The sequence below is a fragment of the Lissotriton helveticus genome, chromosome 12, assembly GCF_964261635.1.
Source record: "Lissotriton helveticus chromosome 12, aLisHel1.1, whole genome shotgun sequence".
NCBI lineage: Eukaryota > Metazoa > Chordata > Amphibia > Caudata > Salamandridae > Lissotriton > Lissotriton helveticus.
The window spans coordinates 198,096,711-198,116,336 of NC_136073.1; the positions used below are offsets into that span (position 1 = coordinate 198,096,711).

A 19,626-nucleotide genomic window follows, 5' to 3' on the forward strand; every position below is an offset into this window, starting at 1 on the left:
CGTCTGGCCTGCCTCTGCCTGTGGCCTACATACACAGCTGCGAGGTGTACATGGGAGACATGCCACCTCAGACTGCCATGAGTGGTGAATTGAGATGAAGAGGAGGCTGGAGGCAGAAGGCCCCAAGCACTGGGAGGAGGTGGGGAATTTTTGTACCTTGATTCCCGGGCCTTGTTCACCGACTGATCAGAGCCCCTGCAGAACCCCGCAAGCATCCAGCCATGAGTTGGTCAATAGCAGGCCGAAAGAGCATCTGGACATTCCACCCAGATACAGAAAGGGCTGCTCCCCCCTCCCTTGATGGCTGGCTTTGAGGGGAAAGTTGCAGGCCGCCTTGCAGAGTAGGGGGGACTCAGGTCCAGTGGCCTGCGCTTATTTCAACTGATCTCGGGGTGGCAGGCCGTTCCTCCTCCCTCTTCAGTTCCAAACTGGGATCCGTTGGGATTGCAACCAAGCATTCTTGGGAGGCCTTGGGGCCCACAGGTCTTCAGCTCTACGGAATTGCAATCATCCCAACCTGAACCCCCACAATCTGCCCTGCACCGAGAGGCCTGAAATGGTAATCTTTCTGACCAGCATCCCTTAGCACACTGCTAAACAAGTGGCTTGTGGACCCACCTGAAGATTAGTGGTGGGCAGTAAGGCTTGACCCCATGCCCTGGGAGTATTTGCCCAGTCACCTCGCCCACCATGACACTTGGGACTCAAAGATACCTGCTGGTGGGCCCTCCCGGTGAACTGGAGCCCACTCCCTGTGCCTAAAGCCCTCATTCACAGATATTAGGCCAGGATGGGCCTGGCCAAGTCAACAGTAAAAGCTAAAAAAAGATTGCAACGTCCGGGACATGCTCCTTAAGACCTCAGATGAGGCACCTGGTGAGAAAACGGGAACAAGGGGGACCCAAAATCAACAGACCGCACCGACAAACCTGGAGTCCCTCTTCACTTCCCTCCACGAGGACCTCCAGACTGTAAAGAAGGACCTCGCCCTCGAAGTAAGGGAGATCCGCTGAGACATCTATGGAATCGGGGAGAGGGTGGCAGACTTGGAGGAGGGTAACTCTGCTCAAGATGAAGAACTAGAGAACTTACAAGAGAATACATCTCCAGGACCAACAGATTGTGCTACAGGCCCACTCTGAAGCTCTCAAAAACCGATCCAGAAGGAATAATATTCGCAACTGGGGGGTACTGAAGGCAGCAGAGGGCTCAGATTTGGAGTAATACATGCAGGTTTTGTTTTGCTTGGTCCTGGGTGCCTTGGAGGAAGGTGAAGTTAAACTTGATAGATGCCACCGAGTGGGCCCCTGTGATCCGACAAGGCCCCCTGCTGACATCCTAGTTTGCGTACATGATTTTTCAACCAAAGAAGCAATTCTTCAGAAGACTGGGGACTCCCAGAAACTTCAGTTTCTAGGCCACTCACCACAACTCTTCTAGGACCTTGCAGCAATTTGCTACCGAAGCGTAAGGAATTTTGCCCTGTTACTCCGATGGATAGGCACCTCATACTCTTTGGGTCCCCCCTTCCACCTCATCTTTCATTGGGAGGGGAGGCATGCAAAGTCCTGAATCTAGTTGTGACGGAGCATGACGCCTTTCCAACCGCTACCCACAAATGGCAACCCAGCAGGAATAGATGCAGAGCACGCCACAGATCTTCACCTGACACCTATCGCCCAGACCCAGACACTATCACCAATGAGAGGTCGGCGGTCCTCGCTCCCTCTCTGGAGAAGGTATGGACAATGCCGATCCTTCTCAAGAGGTACCTTGGAGGCGGTCTGGCTCGGTGGATGGCCTGGAGGGTAAGGGCAGGAGTGGACCACCCCAAGGCTGCCATCCCTACTTTCTTGTTTTCCATTTATATGGACTGTATCTTACTTCATTATATACAAATGTATGTTGCTTTCTTTTCATTGCTGGGCTTTGGGGGTAATTTAAGGGTCTCTCCTGATGACACTCTCTGTTATGCACATGAGAAACATTCAAGGGAACACGCCCTACCTGATACTATGGGATGGCGCTTGTGGGTCCCGCTGCACCCCAGGCACTTATATATCATGACCTCTAGCTGGCCCACTTCTTCCAATCCTCATGTTAATTAAGATGGTAAGCCTTAATGTTCAAGGCCTTACCAACACCACAAAGAGGTTGACCGTGCTCTCCCTGCTTGAAAACTCCCAAGACATCTGCCTGGTTTAACCGCATGCGTGCGGGCGGAATTCCGCTCGTACGCTGAGATTTTTTAAAGCGCATGTTACGTGACGAGCTGGGCTCGTCATCAGCGTGCCAGGAGGCTACCTCATGACGAGCCCAGCTCGTCATCAGCGTGGAAGGGGTTAAGGAACACACTTTCTCCCCACAGATGTACACTGGATGCAATCCAAACGCTTCCCACAGAAATATTGTTCATCAGAGGTGGGGAAAAATGGGGGAGTGGCCGTCTGTTTCTCTGATCATTTTTTGGGAATGGTTCTGGGTCAGATTGCAGAGATCAAAGGGCATCTCCTGGCACTCAGACTGTAGATAGATTCCCTTCAGCTCACACTGGCTTCGATCTAGGCCCCGAATAAACGCCAAGAACCCTTCTCACTCAACTCCCTTGTCAAGGTGCTTCGGTCCCCTGATGCACCTGTAATTGTTGGGGGTGACTTTCACATAATTATGGTTGCTGAACTCGACCGATCGGGCACAGAGCTGGCCAAAGTGGGGCTACCTTCTTTGATGGCCTGAAGTGGCTTGCCAACTGTGGCCTACGCGATGTGTGGCGCTCAAACCACCCTATTCATAGGACTACACATTTTATTCAGTGGCTCACAAGACCTATGCAAGACTCAATAATTTCCTAGCCTCCCCAGCTTCCTGGGACAGGGTAAAAGCCTCTACAATCGTCCCCCTCACCCTTTCTGACCACGCGCTCCTCACTCTCACCCTTCATTCTCCACCCTCTTCATCACAGTCTCCGACCTGGCGTCTCAGGGAAGCTATGTTGCAGTCCACTGCCACAGGCCTAGCGCTCAAGAAAACCATCCAGGAATACTTAACACAGGGAGAACTCGCTGCGCGATTGGCAAACAAGAATGAAACGTGTCTGGACAAACAGAAGGCCCCTGAGCAAAGGGTCCTTGAGCTAGAAACCATCCATAAACGCATTGGTGCACCCCGGGAATGGAGGGAACTGGAGAAAAAACGTCTCCAATTGAACTGCCCTGATCTTGACAGGGCAGAATATGCCATGCTATGCCTCAAACATAAATATTACCTGGGGGGCAACAAAGAGGGTTGTATGCTTTTCCACTGCTTTCGTAGCAAACAGTATGCACAGTCGGTGAAGGCCATCACATCGCCCTCTGGGACGACAGTACGATGCAGAAAGCATCGCTGTGCCTTTCAAGCATACTATGCAAAACACTTCATTGTAGATAGAGGCCCAGCTCCTGAGTACCAGACATACCTCAAAGATGTGGCAGTCACCCCTCTTCCCGCGGGTGAGTCTGAAGACCTTGATAAAACCATCCGCGTGGAAGAAGTAATTTCAGCGATCGCTCGCCTGCTGAAAACCTTGAAGTCCCCTGGTCCTGATGGGTTTGACGCTGCATTTTTCAAGACCTTTTGCCTTGAGCTTATCCTGCTACTCATGCCTCTTTAGTTCCTTCGCTGATATAGGCTCCCTCACAGACTCCATGCTAGAGGCCTCCAGATCAGTCATACCTAAACAACGGACATAGCCTAAGCAATGTGGCTCCTACCGACCCATCTTGTTACTAAACGTTGACGTGAAGTTATTTGCAAGCGAACTAGCTCATCCTCTTAATCCCCTCATACCAAGCCTTATCGACCCGGATCAAGCTGAGTTAATTCCCTCCTGACAGTGCAGCAATAATACAAAACACATCTGCCACTTAATAGATAAGGTACATCGGTCACGTGAAGAAGCTCTCCTGTTAGCCATTGATGCAGAAAAAGCTTTCGACCTTGTTCACTGGCCCTACCTCTTCAAAACCCAAAGGTGATTTTGCTTAGGTGAGCTTTTTGGTCGATGGATTCAGAGCATCTATTGCACCCCCTACGCGATGGTGTGGGTGAATGGCATCTGGTCTAGCGGGTTCCCAATCCAGCGGGGCACTCAACAAGGTTGCCCATTCTTTCTGTGTCTCTTTGTGCTCTGCGTGGATGCTTGTTTCAAGTCCAGGGAGGACCTGGCCTGGCAGTTCAGACTGGACTGTTCCCATTGGGCACAGGGTCAAGACTGATTTGCATATGGCTGGGTTCAAACTGGAATGGCATGGTGAGCAAAAAAACGATGGATTCAAGCCCAGATCTCTGTACTGGGGTGAATGTATGACATTGTTCTGCATTCTGTCCATCAATTGTTGTTTTTGCATCTACATGGAGCCCCCAGCACAGAGACCAAGGGACAACCCTAGAGCAATGAGCATTTCCTTCGGCACGGAACAGCCCCTGATTAGCTTTTGCGCAGACGATATTATCCTCATTATCACACGACCTCTGACCTCCCTCCCTGCGATCATCACTGAGCTACAAATCTTTGGAGCAATCTCTGGCTTCCTGGTAAAAATGCAGAAATCCCAAATTCTAAATCTCAACATAGTCCCAGACACTGAGCGCGCACTGCAGCTACAATTTGACTTTTAATGGGTCATCAAAGGCCTTCCTTACTCGGGTCTCACGGTGGGACGCAACCTCTCCAAAATCGCTGCAGAAAACTACACATCGCTGCTTGTCCAAACCTGCAAGGACCTGGCACATTGTCAATGAGCGGCGCACTTGTGGCTGGACCACATAGCTGCTATGAAAATGACCATCTTGCCTCGCGCACTCTATCTCTTCCAGACGCTTCCCGTAGCTCCCCCACCTAACCTAATCTGAACACTTCAAAGAGACATCGACTCCTTTATTTGGGGAGGTAAAAAAGCAAGGCTACGGCACAGCTCCTACATCCAGCAAAGCCAGAAGGGGGCCTTGCAGTACCCATGCTGCTACAATACTACCAAGTAACCCAACTTCGGTTTCTGGTTGAGTGGAATCGTCCACTCACTGAGAAGCATTGGGTCTTCATGGACCAAACAGTAGCAGGCTCCCACATATGGAAGGCCGCATGACTTCCCTGGTGACAAAGGGCTTGGGGGTCTATACTCCTCACCAATGACTCTCAAAGTCTGGGATAGGGTGGCAACCATAGCGGGCCTGACCTCGTTCCCATCACCCTTGACACCCATTTTTGCTAATCCAGACGTCCCCTAGGCATGACGCAGAGTACCTTCAGACGCTGGACCGAAGGCAATTGCAAGCGCATGTGCTGAATTTTTGATCAGGACGGTCTTATCATATTTGATCACTCAAGTTTGACTACTCTGTATCAGAAGCATACCGGTTCCCCTACAAACAATTGTCTCACTGGTTGCTCCAGCCCCATCTTCGCACAGGAGCATCACACCCGATGACCCACTTTGAAGAATGGCTGCTTCTCAAACCTAACTAAAGAGTCTAATCTCTGAGATATATATCCACCTGTCTAACTCAGCAGCACACCACAGAGCTGGGTTGAACCCTGTCAGACAAAAAATGGAGGTATATCTTCTATATAACTCACCACACAGCACAAACTATGGGGCACACCGAAACACAGATAAGGTTATTGCCTACTGGTACTACATGCTAGCCCGTGTTCAGAAATGGAAAGGACAATAATCCGGGGACTGCTGGTGCAAGTTTGGCAATCCCGCAACTTTGCTCCATCTCCTTTGGCACTGCCGAAAGCTGAGCAGATATTGGGGCCAGATTCTAGATGACCATGACACTGCTTTCAATGGCACTATCACCCGCATCCCTGCCGACAGTATTTTAGGACTCCCGAATGCACAGACATTTCCTCTCCGCTCTCTCAATAGCAGGCAGATGGCCCTCATGCTGAATGCTGCACTCCGGGTGATCATGTCTTCCTTGGGCACGGAACCCCTGACCATAGATAGTGGCTACACCAAATTAGGCTCTTGGTCCGCATGGAAAGACTGTCCATGGCTGTTATATCTGAAAACTCTTCCTATGCCGAGATTTGGGCCCCACTTATCTCAATCCTCTCCACAGAATACAGGAACTAATATGTCCGACACATCTGCATATTTTTTTTATAATTCTTTTTGTTAACAGTTAACAACAAGACAGTGTACTTATAGTATTACAAAAATCAAATGACCATTAAGTTGTTACAGTGATGCATCAGAAAATGCCCAGGGAATATACATATTACATCATGTACGGTGAGGTTGGTTCATCATGGGTTCGGAGATGGGGGGGTATACAAATATTACCTCGGAACGCATTCCATTTGCTCCAGATAGAAATCCATTTTTGGGGGCAGCCTCATGCCACATATTCTGTCTTTTCTCTTACCATACACAAGTCCAGGTCTGCTTTCCAGGCCATCAATTTAGGAGGATTGTCAGCCCCCCACAACTGTGCCATGTTCCTTTTTGCCACCATCAGCACCAGGGTGACCCATGGTTTATTTTTATGATTAAGGTCTGTGGGTTCCCACACATTTAGGAGACATCTTTTTGCTTCTGGACGTATTGTAGTTCCCAACACTTCACCCATACATTTGTGTATCTTTTTCCAATATTTTTTAATAACATCACCAAATGACATGCATGAAAGTGCTTAGCTGGCTGCATCTTCTCCGACAATCGGCGCTTTTAAACCTCCACATCTGCATTAATCTGGGGCCTAAAACATACACTATAGCTGCATATTTTAAGACTCCTCCCAGATCCATCTACTCCCGGGGCAATGGGGGAGGAGCCGACTGATTAACTAAGGGACTATGTACGAATGATTAACAAAGGGACTGTGGAAGTAGGTACGAACAGAACATATATATCTCCCCCAGCTATGGGTAGGCAATTGGATGTTTTCTATTTCTTTGATACTGTTCATTCTTATTGTTCCTTACGGTCAAAATCAGTACTTCCGAGGTACTATTGCCACCTGCTTTTTGATAACCGACTGCAATTAATCGCGTCCAGCCCAATGGGTTGTAGGCGGCTTGCTGTGTTCACACCACTGGTCTCAAATCTGGCATCTATACACAGCCGGCCCGCCTTGGGTTGTAGGCGACATGCTGTGTACAACGACTGTTCTGCAGATAATAAATGAAAGATTTGATCCTAAAGTAGCCTGTCTATAAATGCTTCAATGATCTTGCCTTCAACTACCCGACAAGGCCTAGTCAACCATACTTAATTCCACATCTACTTTGTAGTCTTTCTCAAAATCAGAGATGGGGCAAGCTTTCTCAGATCAGGGTCTGGCTTTTGGTATTCTATTCAGAACCTCCATAGACACTTTTTTTTAACTTTCTCTCTTTCTATAAAGCTCTAAACATACATTGTCCAAGAAAATATACTAAATTGTACCTAGATCCTTTGGAGGTGGGAGCACATAACGTATCCTGTGCATAGGCTCCCCACCTGCCAGCTACCTCCCCGTGTCTCTAGGTTCCTCTATCCCAAGTTCTCCCTGTCCATCAATTCCCTGTTTACCAGCTCCCAAGCTGTCAGGGTTTCCGGTCTTTCTAAGCTCCCTAAGTCTTCAAGACTCAATTCCTATAAGTTCCCTACCCTTTGAGGCTCCCTCTTACCAGGATTCCCTGTACACATACAATTAAATGTTCCTCCCGAAAAAAAAACCTTTTCCATAATTGTAACTGTAACCACAAGATGTATTGTTTCATTTGGCTAGTTATCGGACTAGCGACACTGTGAACTTTGCCCTGGAGTACTTTGCCCTGATTTCTATTTATGTTTCTATTCATGCAATTTGTAGAACGCATGGTGGCCAAAGGCATCCCAATGCTGAAACAAGAGGTAAAACCACCTTAAGGCAGAAGGAACACTGAAACAGAGTTATTTGAAAAGCCAGGTTTTAATCACTATTCTAAAGTGTAGCTCATTTTCTATAGCTCGACTGGCCTGGGGAAGAGAGTTCCAGAACTTTGCGACATTAAAGATGAAGGATTGATCTCCTTTTCTAGCTCTTTTGACAAGCGGGATGGCAGCCAGGTAGACATTTGAGGAACGAAGTGCTCTATTGGGGTTTTAAGGAATAGCCAGATGACGTAGGATGGGTGGCCCTCTTCCTTATAGAGCACTGTGGACAATGCACAATGATTTAAATCCCACTCATTGAGCAATCGGAAGCCAGTGGAGATCGCTCGTTCCTGTCTAACTGACTGTGATCTTGGAGTTCCAAGCAATACACATGCGGCCTGAAGAAGTATTGTCTGCCTTGGGCACAATAAGGAGGAAAACCTAAGAGTGATGAATGGAATATTTTAATTGAATTAATCTCAGCCACAGATAGTTACTCAAGGCTGCAATCCAGTCCATTTTTTTTGTGTGCAATGTTTCTCTCTAGACAATATGCAGATCGGCTTTGGTTGTACTCCAAGTAGGAACAGTCTAGCCTGAAGTACCAGGCCAGGTCCATCCAGATGGTAACACAGGCAACCCCAGACTTGTTTCTGAGCAGGGGAACCAAGATCTGTTGGTTGAAAAGAGGGTAGTCTTATTCCCCAGCCAGCTCGCTGATTCTTGTCTCTTTATTGGAATGTGTATAAATTGGCCTTTCTGTGGGTTACATTGAATTGCCTATAGTTTTAGTTTTCCCTGTTTATTTCTATGTATAGTGTTCTCTCCTTGGTAACTATCTGGCAATATTTTCGTTCAACAGAGACTGCTGTTGTTGTTCCATCATTCGTTCAGTGAGGATTTTTTGAATCACTGACAGACCAATATCAGCAAATAAAGGTATAATCATATATAGAGTTAGTCCATTTTTACTTTTCTGCCCTCACCTCCCTTCAGCTGATTAGCTCTCTGATCATACAGCCTTACTTTGGCAATATGTGACGTTCTACACCAGTGATCATTTACACATGCACAGCATTGCCCAGAACTTCATTTTTATGAACAGGGTTTCTAAACTTGGAAATTCTTTACTCAAAAACAATGTAACTTTGATACAAACCCACTAGACCACTAAGATGTTAAAGTTCTTAGACCTTGTTCACACTGAGCAACACTGCATATATCACTGGCTATTTTGCCTCAAGACTCGATGCGGTACCATCACATTGTTGGTTCAGAGCTTAGACAACCTGAAACGGACACACTGAAGACACTGCTTTCCTACCTCTCATGCGTTCAGAAGGAACTTTGCCTTTCACCTAAGGTGGTGTAGTTCTGTCAGTCCAAAGTAGATTTCTAATAGCATCCACTCAATCAACTTTTTATTTGATGGCACTTTGAACTCAATCTACCACTACTCTATTGAATATTTCATTTGTCTAAGGGTGATACAATGGTGTGTGCATATGTTGAATGGCACACTTCTGCAAGAATTCTTTCATTTTGTGACACATAGTTTAAACTTCATTATCAGTTAGGAGTTTCTCGCACCCCATCTCTGGCAAATACCTCTTGAATAAAACAAATTACAGAGTGAGTATTTGGTTCAGAGACTCCTTTTACCTCCATCCATCTTGATAAATGGCCCACCAACAGAATCAAATACCTCATATGTACAGAAAGAGTTTGGTAAGACAGCCACCCTTTGCCATACTTTACTGGGAAACACCACTGGAACAGGAATTGGAACTGATGCAGCCAAATATCTGTCATTGTATTTTTGCACCAGGCTTTCCACCTCTCCATCTACTCCAGGACACCACAAACCATTTAGTGGCACTCACGCTCCTGTGACTACTGTGTGCCATTTCAAAAATTATTTGTCTCCGACATGAGGGTAGAACTAACTTGTCATCCCTGATACCCTTGCGGGTCATAGTGTGCTTTACACATAAATATTACACAATCCATTTGGCAATGACCCTCATCTGCTACTGTACAATACAACTGCAAAGATGTGCGAATAGTACCTTTTTTAGGCAACCCTTTCTTCACTAAATTCATGACCTTTTCCAATTCAGTAACATTTTCTAGTGTGCCACTCCTCCATGTCTGGTAAAACCACACAATGCTCCACATTGGCTATAATACATTATTCTATATTTTCCTCAGAGTTATCCTCAGTTGCTTCATCAGGTAGTCTGGAAAGAAAGTCAGCTTTTACATTTTTTCCACTTGCACTGTGTGAAATTCAAAGATTTTGGTAGCCAGTCTCGCCAATCCATTGTTGTATATTGTTGTTGTGCTCTCGTGCTGTGCTCAGCACGAGAGCACATCGCTAGTATTTCCACAAACAGGATTCTATGTTCTGTGAGCTCTGTTCGATTCTAGTACTCTCGGCAACGAAAGTCAGTTGCTGGGAGTCCTGGAGTAGAGCGGCGGCATCCTCCGTGGGTGTTATTATAATCTACTAATAAAGAAGATTACTACTTGGAAAACTGCTTCCTGATAACTCTTTACACAACATTTGGCGACAGCGGGTCAAGAACCTACCTGAAACACCCACCGGAAAGCTTCTCGGCAAAACCTCACTCCCTGTCTACTCCACGAGCATTAACCTGCCTCTTCTTTCATCTTGGGAACCTGAGCACATCGCCGAAATCCCGACTCTTCAAACCCAGCTGAAAGGTTAATTTTCTACCTTTTCAACGATCCGTTACCATCCCTGGAATTCGAGCAGACGTCGTCATCAGGGCCGTGAGTACACAGCCTGCGCAGTTCAGAATACTCTGTTCTGTTCATTCGATTTCTACGCTTCTACATCCAAGCGTCCTTCATGACGTCATCACGCTAACGTCGGGCGGCCATTTTGTAGGTTGCCTGGATACAGAACTACACGAAAAAATTTATTTACACGGAAAGACCGTTTTTCAAAAGTTCTAACCCTCGCTTCAAGAAAATAATTTACGTTTACACCTGAAACACCAACCTTCTTGCTTTTAATCCATTTATATCATCATTCAATTTTGAAGGTATGATTTTCTCGGTGACAGGCACACCTTTGCCTGCACGTAATTTTCTTATTTGAAGTTTATTCTGTACATAAATGTTACTTCATTGAAACTGTCATACACAATATTATTACATTATCATTACAATTTAGTTGTTTAATTTATATTTACTTTGCTGAGATTCTCAAATTGAAGAATCAACTTGTGTATTGATGGCTTCTTCACAACAGTTTGCACAACCTCCACCATTTCTTCAACTTCCTGGCAAACCAGCTATTCCATGGCGTCAATGGGTTAGAGCCTTTGCCAATCATATTGTGGCAATTGACGCTGTAAAGTTTAGCCCTGAAAGAAAAGTTGCCATACTATATGGATGTTTAGGAGTTGCTGCACAGAATGTTTTTGAAAATGTACCGAGATCTCCCATCCCCACTGGTGATGCAGGCGATCATTGGGATGAATACAAAGAAGCTTTGTCTCGGCTGGCAAGGCATTATGGTGAAGAACCTAATGAGATGTTCGAAAGACATAATTTCTTTAAGAGGAAACAACGGGAGGACGAATCAATTGAGGAATATATTGCTCAACTAAGGATTTTAGCCTCAACATGCGAATTTGAATCAAATCCTGATATATATATATATATATATATATATATATACGGGATCAATTTGTTTTTTCTTGTTATTCAAAGAAAATTCAACAACGATTATTAAGTTGTAAGAAACCAACGCTTCAAGAGTCCATTGACATTGCAAAGAGCATTGAGAGATCTATTACGACATCCAATGCTCTTCAAAAAGATCAACCTTGTGTTCCTTTTCAGTCGACAACTCATGACAGTTCCAATTCAGTTAATGTTGTTAATGTGAACAGATCTTTTAGACAAACACCTAGGAAACCTAACCCCTTTTGTTACAGGTGTGGGTCGAAATCTCAGCTTGGCAACAACCCCACTTGTCCGGCAGTTGGCAAGAGATGTGTTTTGTGCAAAAAATTGGGTCATTTTCAAGGTCTATGTCGTTCTGTTAAAAAACCTCTCAGACCTTCTGTTAACAACATTGAATGTACTGAAGTTGATGTCTGCATAGATGAGTTTCAAGACATGGTTGTTTCTATTCAGTGTAATTATATTCATACACCCAAATTAGTCAAAGGTCCTTTCTGTACGGCACTTTTTGGTGATGTAGAAATCCTAGTAATGGCAGATTCTGGATCTCCAATAACTATCTTGTCTGACGTTGTGTTTCATGAGAAATGAAACAACTCAGTTTCTTTGATTAAATCAGATGTTAGTCCCATGGCATTCGGTGAATCTGACATTATCATGCTTGGGTATTTCAATTACAGATTGGAATGCTTGGAGAGATCAATTGTTACCAAGATTTATGTGGCTATCAAAGGTCGCAATATAGTAGGGTGGCAAGATCTCGCCAAGATGGGTCTGTATTTGGTACCCGGCTCGGATAATCCAATAAGAGTTGGTGATCCTCCCGAGGATTATTCTCCTGCTCCTTCTTTTGTGCCTGAATGTCTCATTGTCAATGATCACGAATCTGAAATTAGACAAGTTCTGGATAAATTTCCAAATGTATTTTCAAATCAACCAGGTACAGTGAAAGGTTTTCAACATGAAATCAAATTGAAAGCATGTGCTCAACCCATAGTTCATAAAGTTAGGCCTGTCCCCATCAGTGCGAGAGATGAACTTAAATCTGTTCTCTCTACTCTTAAAAATGATGGCATTATTGCTACTTCAGATTCATCTGAATGGGTTTCGCCCATCGTTATCGTATGGAAAAAGAATGGCGAGGTCAGGTTATGTGCCGATTTACGCACATTAAACAAGAACATTTTGGTTGACTGCCACCCCCTCCCCAAAATTCAAGACCTCCTTGCCAATTTGGGTGGGGCAAAATATTTTTCTTTAATTGATTTACGTTCAGCATACCATCAAGTTCCCCTCACCAAGGCCTCCCAAGATCTTACCACTTTCGTTACCCCATTTGGAGTTTTCACATATTTGAAACTTCCTTTTGGCCTGGCTTCTGCAGCCAGTGTTTTTCAAAAGATCATGGATCATCTTTTTCAATCCATGCCTGGCGTGCAGGCCTATCAAGATGACATTTTGTTTTTTTCTCCTGATTGGCAGTCTCATTTATCACACCTGACTTCTGTTTTGAACAAACTCAACGACTCGGGCATGACAGTCAGGGCTGATAAATGTAAATTTGGGTCTCAATCTTTAGATTACTTAGGTCATACTTTGACGTCTGAAGGTATAAAACCCAAATCATCTCTTATTGAAGCTATTTCTGGTGCCACTCCTCCCACTGACAAAGATGCCCTTCGCTCTTTTCTTGGCTTGGCGGAGTATTATGCCCGCTTTATAAAAGGCTATGCCCTGATTGTAGAACCAGTCCGTTCGCTCTTACGTAAAGGTTCAAAATTCGAATGGACTAATGAGATTGATACATCGTTTATTCGAATCAAAAACATGAGCCTTACAACCCTTTGATGATTCTGCAAAATGTTTTTTAATGGGTGATGCCAGCCTGACTGGTTTGGGTGCTGTCTTAGGACAATGGGTTTCAGGACAGGAACATACAATTGCTTTTTCTTCTAGGAGACCTAAAAATTCAGAAACACACTATAGCACGATTGAGCGAGAGTCTTTGGCTTGTGTGTGGGCCATTGAAAAATTTAAGAACTATATTTGGGGACGTGAATTTGATTTATTCACTGACCACAAACCCCTCACTCAACTTCTTAACGGAGGTGGTCTAGGTAAAGCCTCTTCAAGACTTGTCAGGTTGTTATCTAAATTACATGAATTTCACTTTAACATTAAACACATTTCGGGAGGCAAGAATTTTCGAGCTGACTGTTTATCCCGAATGGCACTTGATGATTCTTCAGACTTTGAGGAACTTGGTGACATTGAATGTGTTGTTGCCACACTTGATGCTACCAAATTATGTCCCTGTATCACAGAGGAATCTTGGTCTAAAGCTTACGACAAGGATTGTGACTTAAAACTAGTTGCACAGTATATTTCTAAAGGTTGGCCAGAAAGCAGGAAATTGTCCAATGGATTAAAGGCATTTGCCATGGTATCTTCTGAAATATCATTGGTAAATAATTTGATTATGAGACATGATCTTTTTGTTCCTCCCTCAGACATCAGACCTGATATCATTAAATTTGCACATCAAGGTCATCTAGGCATCACAAAAACGTCTCAGCTAATCAAATCTCACTACTGGTGGCCTTCAATTGAGTCTCAGGTGAAGTTTTTTATAGATTTTTGCAACGAATGTTTGCTTTCAGATAAAAAATGGAAACTAATGAGTACTCCTCTCCATCCTGTTCCCTTTCCAGATAAGCCATGGGAAAAAGTGAGTATAGATTTTTCTGGACCATTTGAAGTGCTTTCTCATTATATGAGATATGTCATTTTATTGATTGATTATCACTCCAAGTGGGTGTACCACATGTTTTGTGAATCTCCGTCTTCTGCAAATGCCATAACATTTTTGAAGAATTTGTTTGTAATTGAAGGTTGCCCATCTGTTGTAGTTTCAGATATTGGCTCTCAGAGAAATTTACTTCATTTTTGTCTGAACATGATGTCGTCCATTTTAAGGTTGCTCTTTATTAGCCCTCTTCCAATGGCTTAGTAGAGCGTGCCAATAGACTGGTCAAAGACGCTGTTCAGACAGCCCTTTCTTCTCATTCTGACGTTAAAGGCTTTGTTGAGGATAAGTTTTGGTCATATAACATCTCCCCTCATAGTACCACTGGTGTGTCTCCTTTTTCTTTGTTAAGGAATAGAGACGTTCATACCAAGTTGTGTCCCAAATGGTTGTCTCAAAAGAATCTCAAGGGTAATTTCAATGTCAACATTTCAGAAAGAGATAAGTCACACGATGTCAATTTATCAAATAGAGTGGCACAAAAACAGAATGTCATGAGGGACAAGCATGATTTTCGTAAATGTTTCAGTTCAATTGATTTAAAAACTGGTGACTGGGTTCTTATTAGAAACCCAAAAAGAGTTTCAAAGGGACTCTCTAAGTTTTCCTCTGCTGTTCAAGTTACGTCTGTCAGTAAAGCATCCGCTTTACTTGGCAGTAGAGGGTGGTGGAACAAGAGAGCTTTAGTTCTTTTGACTAATTCTCAAGCACGCTCTTTGCTGAATTTGTCAAAGGAACAATTTGATCAACGTGAATAGTCTTTTTGGTTAGATGCTCCTTTTTCTGATATTTCCTCCACGTCTTGTTCTTTTTCCAGTCAAACAGATTCTCAGACAACTTCTTCTCCACATTCTGTCTTCTGAAGGTGGTGAAGAAGTTCTTCATCAAACCACTGAATCTTCTGTCAGATGCAGAAAGTTACCTGTTAGATTCAATGATTATGTTTTGGGTTGAAATATCATTTATTTTTCTGTTCCTCTCTTTCCAATTTCATTTGGTTTGTTTCATTTATTAAAAACATTGTGGAGGGGGAGAAGTTGTTGTATATTGTTGTTGTGCTCTCGTGCTGTGCTCAGCACGAGAGCACATCGCTAGTATTTCCACAAACAGGATTCTATGTTCTGTGAGCTCCGTTCGATTCTAGTACTCTCGGCAACGAAAGTCAGTTGCTGGGAGTCCTGGAGTAGAGCGGCGGCGTCCTCCGTGGGTGTTATTATAATCTACTAATAAAGAAGATTACTACTTGGGAAACTGCTTCCTGATAACTCTTTACACAACATCCATCCATTGCCCTCTGTATCTTTGCTTCAGACAAGACGTCAATCAAAAGTCTATGATCAGTTCTGAAACAGAATTTTCTTCCCAAAAGGTATGGCTTACTCTTCTCAATGGTCCATACATAAACTAAGATCTATTTTTCTATCACTGAGTATCGGGTTTCAACATCTTTCATTCTTCTGGAAGTGAAACAGATGGTGACTTCCTTACCCATATCTAACTGAGACAGTACTGCTCCATTCCATTATCAGTAGCCTCTACTGTGATGAATGTTTCAGGTCCATCCATGTACGAGTGAAGCTCAGGAGCAGAAGCAATACTTTGCTTGAATCAATCATAATTTTTCTGACAAGGTCTATTCAAATGTTGGATTTTTCTTCAGTACGTTTCTAAAGCATTCTGTGAGATTTGATAAATACTTGATAAACTTTGTGTAAAATTCACAAAGCCAAAGGAATGAGCGAAGTTTTTCTCTCCATTGGGTGTACAGCTTTAACTATTCCCTCTTCAGTACTCTGTTTCGGTTTGACCACCTCACCGGAAAGAACATGTCCTAGATATTCAACTTCGTTTATAGCAAATATGGATTTGTCACTTATTATTGTGACTCCATCTTTCTGCAGCATGGGAAGCACTTTCTCAACAGTGCTATTGTGTACTTCTCTGTGGCTTGCAAACACCAAATGATCTTCTTGGAAAACTACAACAATGGGAAAATTCTCAAACATTTTGGTCATGAACTTCTGGAACACTGATGCTGCTGAGGCCAGTACAAATGGCAAGCAAAAAGTTTAAAGGTACCATCAGATTTTACAAACGCAGTGTGATACCTAGACTTTACATCTAATTCTACCTGATGGTATGCCACTTGGAAATTCAACTTTGAAAAACATTTGGACTGAAGAGGAAAATTCTCCATAACAATTGCATTGTTGAGATACCTGTGATTGATGCAGCTGTAACTTGTTATAGGGTATAGAGTAGAGTAGCATTCACTGGTTCCATTCTACCATCAACCTGCATTTTCTTCAACATCTGTGATAATTAATTTCTAATACTGTGTGGTAAATTGTGTAGCCTGTGTTTAATGTGAGTGCTTTCCTCCTTGACCTTGATGGTGAGTACAAAAATGTTTTATTTTTTTAAAAAACCATAGCTACTTCATCTAAAGAAGGGGTTTTTAGAAGTAAGCAGCCTTTGTTGTATATTTTTAGAATTGCATCTGGATACAATCTGATCATGTAATAATAGAAACATGAAATTTTCGGAATTATGAATCCACTCATAATAAGGGTCTTTTTGTGCTTTACAAGAGAGCACACTTAAATGTACAATAACACAAATAGCGAGAGGTGATTCTTCAATATTGAACACAGTCAATGGTCATGGTTATTTGTCTGCACTGCAAACTAGGAAAGACAAATAGTGAAAAATATCATATACTGAAAGTAGAAACTTACTCATGTTGCTGCATTAATGTGCTAGCAATTTGGCTGCGTGTAACTTTGAGCTTCACCAAGCCTTCTTGTCGAGTGAGATACTGCAAAAGAAGTGTAATGTATCCGCTTAGTATTTCAATTATTTCATATTTATTCATCTGTTTCAGTGGAGAGTATGGCTACGGCAGGAGTATGGGAGGAACCCCTTTAATGACCAGGAACAGGTGCAGCGGTTACTAGCCCAGCAGAAGGAGAAGGAGAAGGTCGAAAGTGCACAGAACCGATGGTTGAACCAGTCTCCGGTGCACTACTCTCTGCCCTACAAAGCCTATGGTTCCAATGGCATATGATGGGACAATAGATAGAACTTCCAAATAGAAGTCAGTGGCTCTGAACAGCCAATAGCAGCCAGTCACACTACCACCAGTACTGTATTGGGAATTGTTAAATACACCTACAGTGTTATTTTGCTGGAAACAACTTTGTCATGTCCAAGTGCTCATATGGTTTTTCTTATGCTTGTGCAAGATATTGTTTATATACAGTTCACCAAGGACTTATTGGATCTTAGGCATACTTATAAATGTATTTCAAGACTTATTTTTTTTTAATATTTCCTCCTATTTGATTAATTAATTGCCTCTGAAAGCCTCCACAGCAGACAACCATTCAGCAACAGGATTTTGTGATGTTGTCTCTGCCTCTTCCTAGTCAATACGTCACTGTCCGACCCCCTTGCCACTCTTCTCACACAGGTATGGTTTTATTGTTGGTTCCAAGAATATGCATCAGTCAACCCTGGTGAGATAAGTGTTTCATTCTAGCATAAAAGTTGTTTATGGTGTCCTTCCTGAGCGTGGTTGTCTTTGTTTTACACCAATTTGTGATCTACTTGTTTTAAGTTTTCTAACACATTTAATTATACTGTCCTTATAGGGGTTGGGCACTGCCTGTGTCCATATTTTTACGTGGTAAAGTCTCTGTGCCATTCAATCTGAGCATATACAAGAAGTGCCACAAGTCTTACAAAACCACACAGTGGCATGCATGCAACACAATAGGCTGTGTAGTGCATTACAAACTGTGGGGTTGGGCCCTCCCAAGTCTTTTATATCCACTCTACTGACTTTCATAAACGAATGCTTGAGTTTGGAACCTGCCACATCTCTCGCAATAACTTTGTTTAAGCCTGTCGATTAATCAAAACAAATCGCAAAAATTAAAGCAATTTTGAAAGTTTCAATAAAACATTTGTACAATACCTGCATATAAAGTGTTGATTTGTAACAACACCGCTATTTAAATGGAAAGGAGAAAGGATGAAAGTATGTTTAGTACTCATTTAAGAGTTTTTGAACTGAAATAGAACACAAAATGTGGCACGTTTCTCTAAAGTTAATAAAAATGGATCACTTTTACTATCTTGCACAACAAATAATCACAAATCTAATACGAGTTGAAAATTGTATTTATTAGTAGGCTTGATAGTTAGTGGGGGTTTTGTTCTGAGCAATGAGGAATAGCATAGATTTATAAGCCTGTGTTCCTTACAATTCCTTCTGATTCGTTTGAATGCATATTGGAAGAGTGGTGGCCACTTGGGATGGCCATGTGGGAAGAAATATGTCCGGTATTTTGGGCATTGTTTCATCAGTGGCCATATTGGGTGACCTAGTCACACAGGTCAGCCTCAAATGTTCCTATTGGAGAGGATAACGCCTGATTTGCCTCATGCAGGAGTCGATCTAGAGTGGGATTGTGGGTGAAAAACTAAGTGCCTGTTGAGTGAGTGGTGGACATAATAGGTGAGAGGTGACCCTTAAGAGGAAAAAGAGTCTAAATGTATTAAAGGAAGGAGGCTAAAAAGGGTACGATGAGCTGCACGAAATGTGTGATCATGTTTGCTGTTAGTCTAGTAACACTTAACCAACATACTGTAACTCTGAAGGCAAATGTGAAAATCTGCAATGGATCAATTTGTTGAAATAGTACAGTTTGTGATTTGCAAAGATTGTTTTGGCATTGCCTTGTGAAAAAATGCAGGTGCGCAATGTGTGGCATTTTACAACCCAGTTGATTGTTAATCAGTAGAGTGTTATCACAATATTTGATTTGTAATTATGTTTGATATTAATTTTTGCTGGAGAATAAAGTGCAATGTTACCTCATTTCTCACACAGAATTTCATGAGCTTTGGTTAATCCCTATATGTACTTTATCTGGGTTAAACAATTAGTAGTAGTGTGCAGTGGTGAAGTATTACAAGACGGCTATTACAACCCACAACTAAAAGATGTACTTGGGCCTTTTTGGCATATGCTGAGTGTTTTGACCACCCAACCAGCAAAATGGAGGAAGGCGAGAACTAAAAACAGAATCTTTGACTAACTCCCGTTAAGTGTTAAGGACCATAAGCCTCACACTGTTGATACTACCTTTGCATATCGACACTGCTGAATTAAGAATGAGTTAAACTGCCTGGAGTGCTGAA

At 43.1% G+C, this 19,626-nt stretch overlaps 1 protein-coding gene across 1 annotated transcript in view; it reads left to right on the forward strand.

Annotated features, from left to right (window-relative positions):
* Positions 1 to 19,303, forward strand: part of LOC144798334 (dual specificity protein phosphatase 22-A-like) — a 156,221-nt gene extending 136,918 nt beyond the window's left edge. The window contains exon 7 of the mRNA XM_078669165.1: positions 17,303 to 19,303. Within this exon, the coding sequence (XP_078525291.1) occupies positions 17,303 to 17,485 (183 nt within the window). The 3' untranslated portion in view covers positions 17,486 to 19,303. The remainder of the gene's footprint in view (positions 1 to 17,302) is intronic.
* Positions 19,304 to 19,626: the final 323 nt, after the last annotated feature.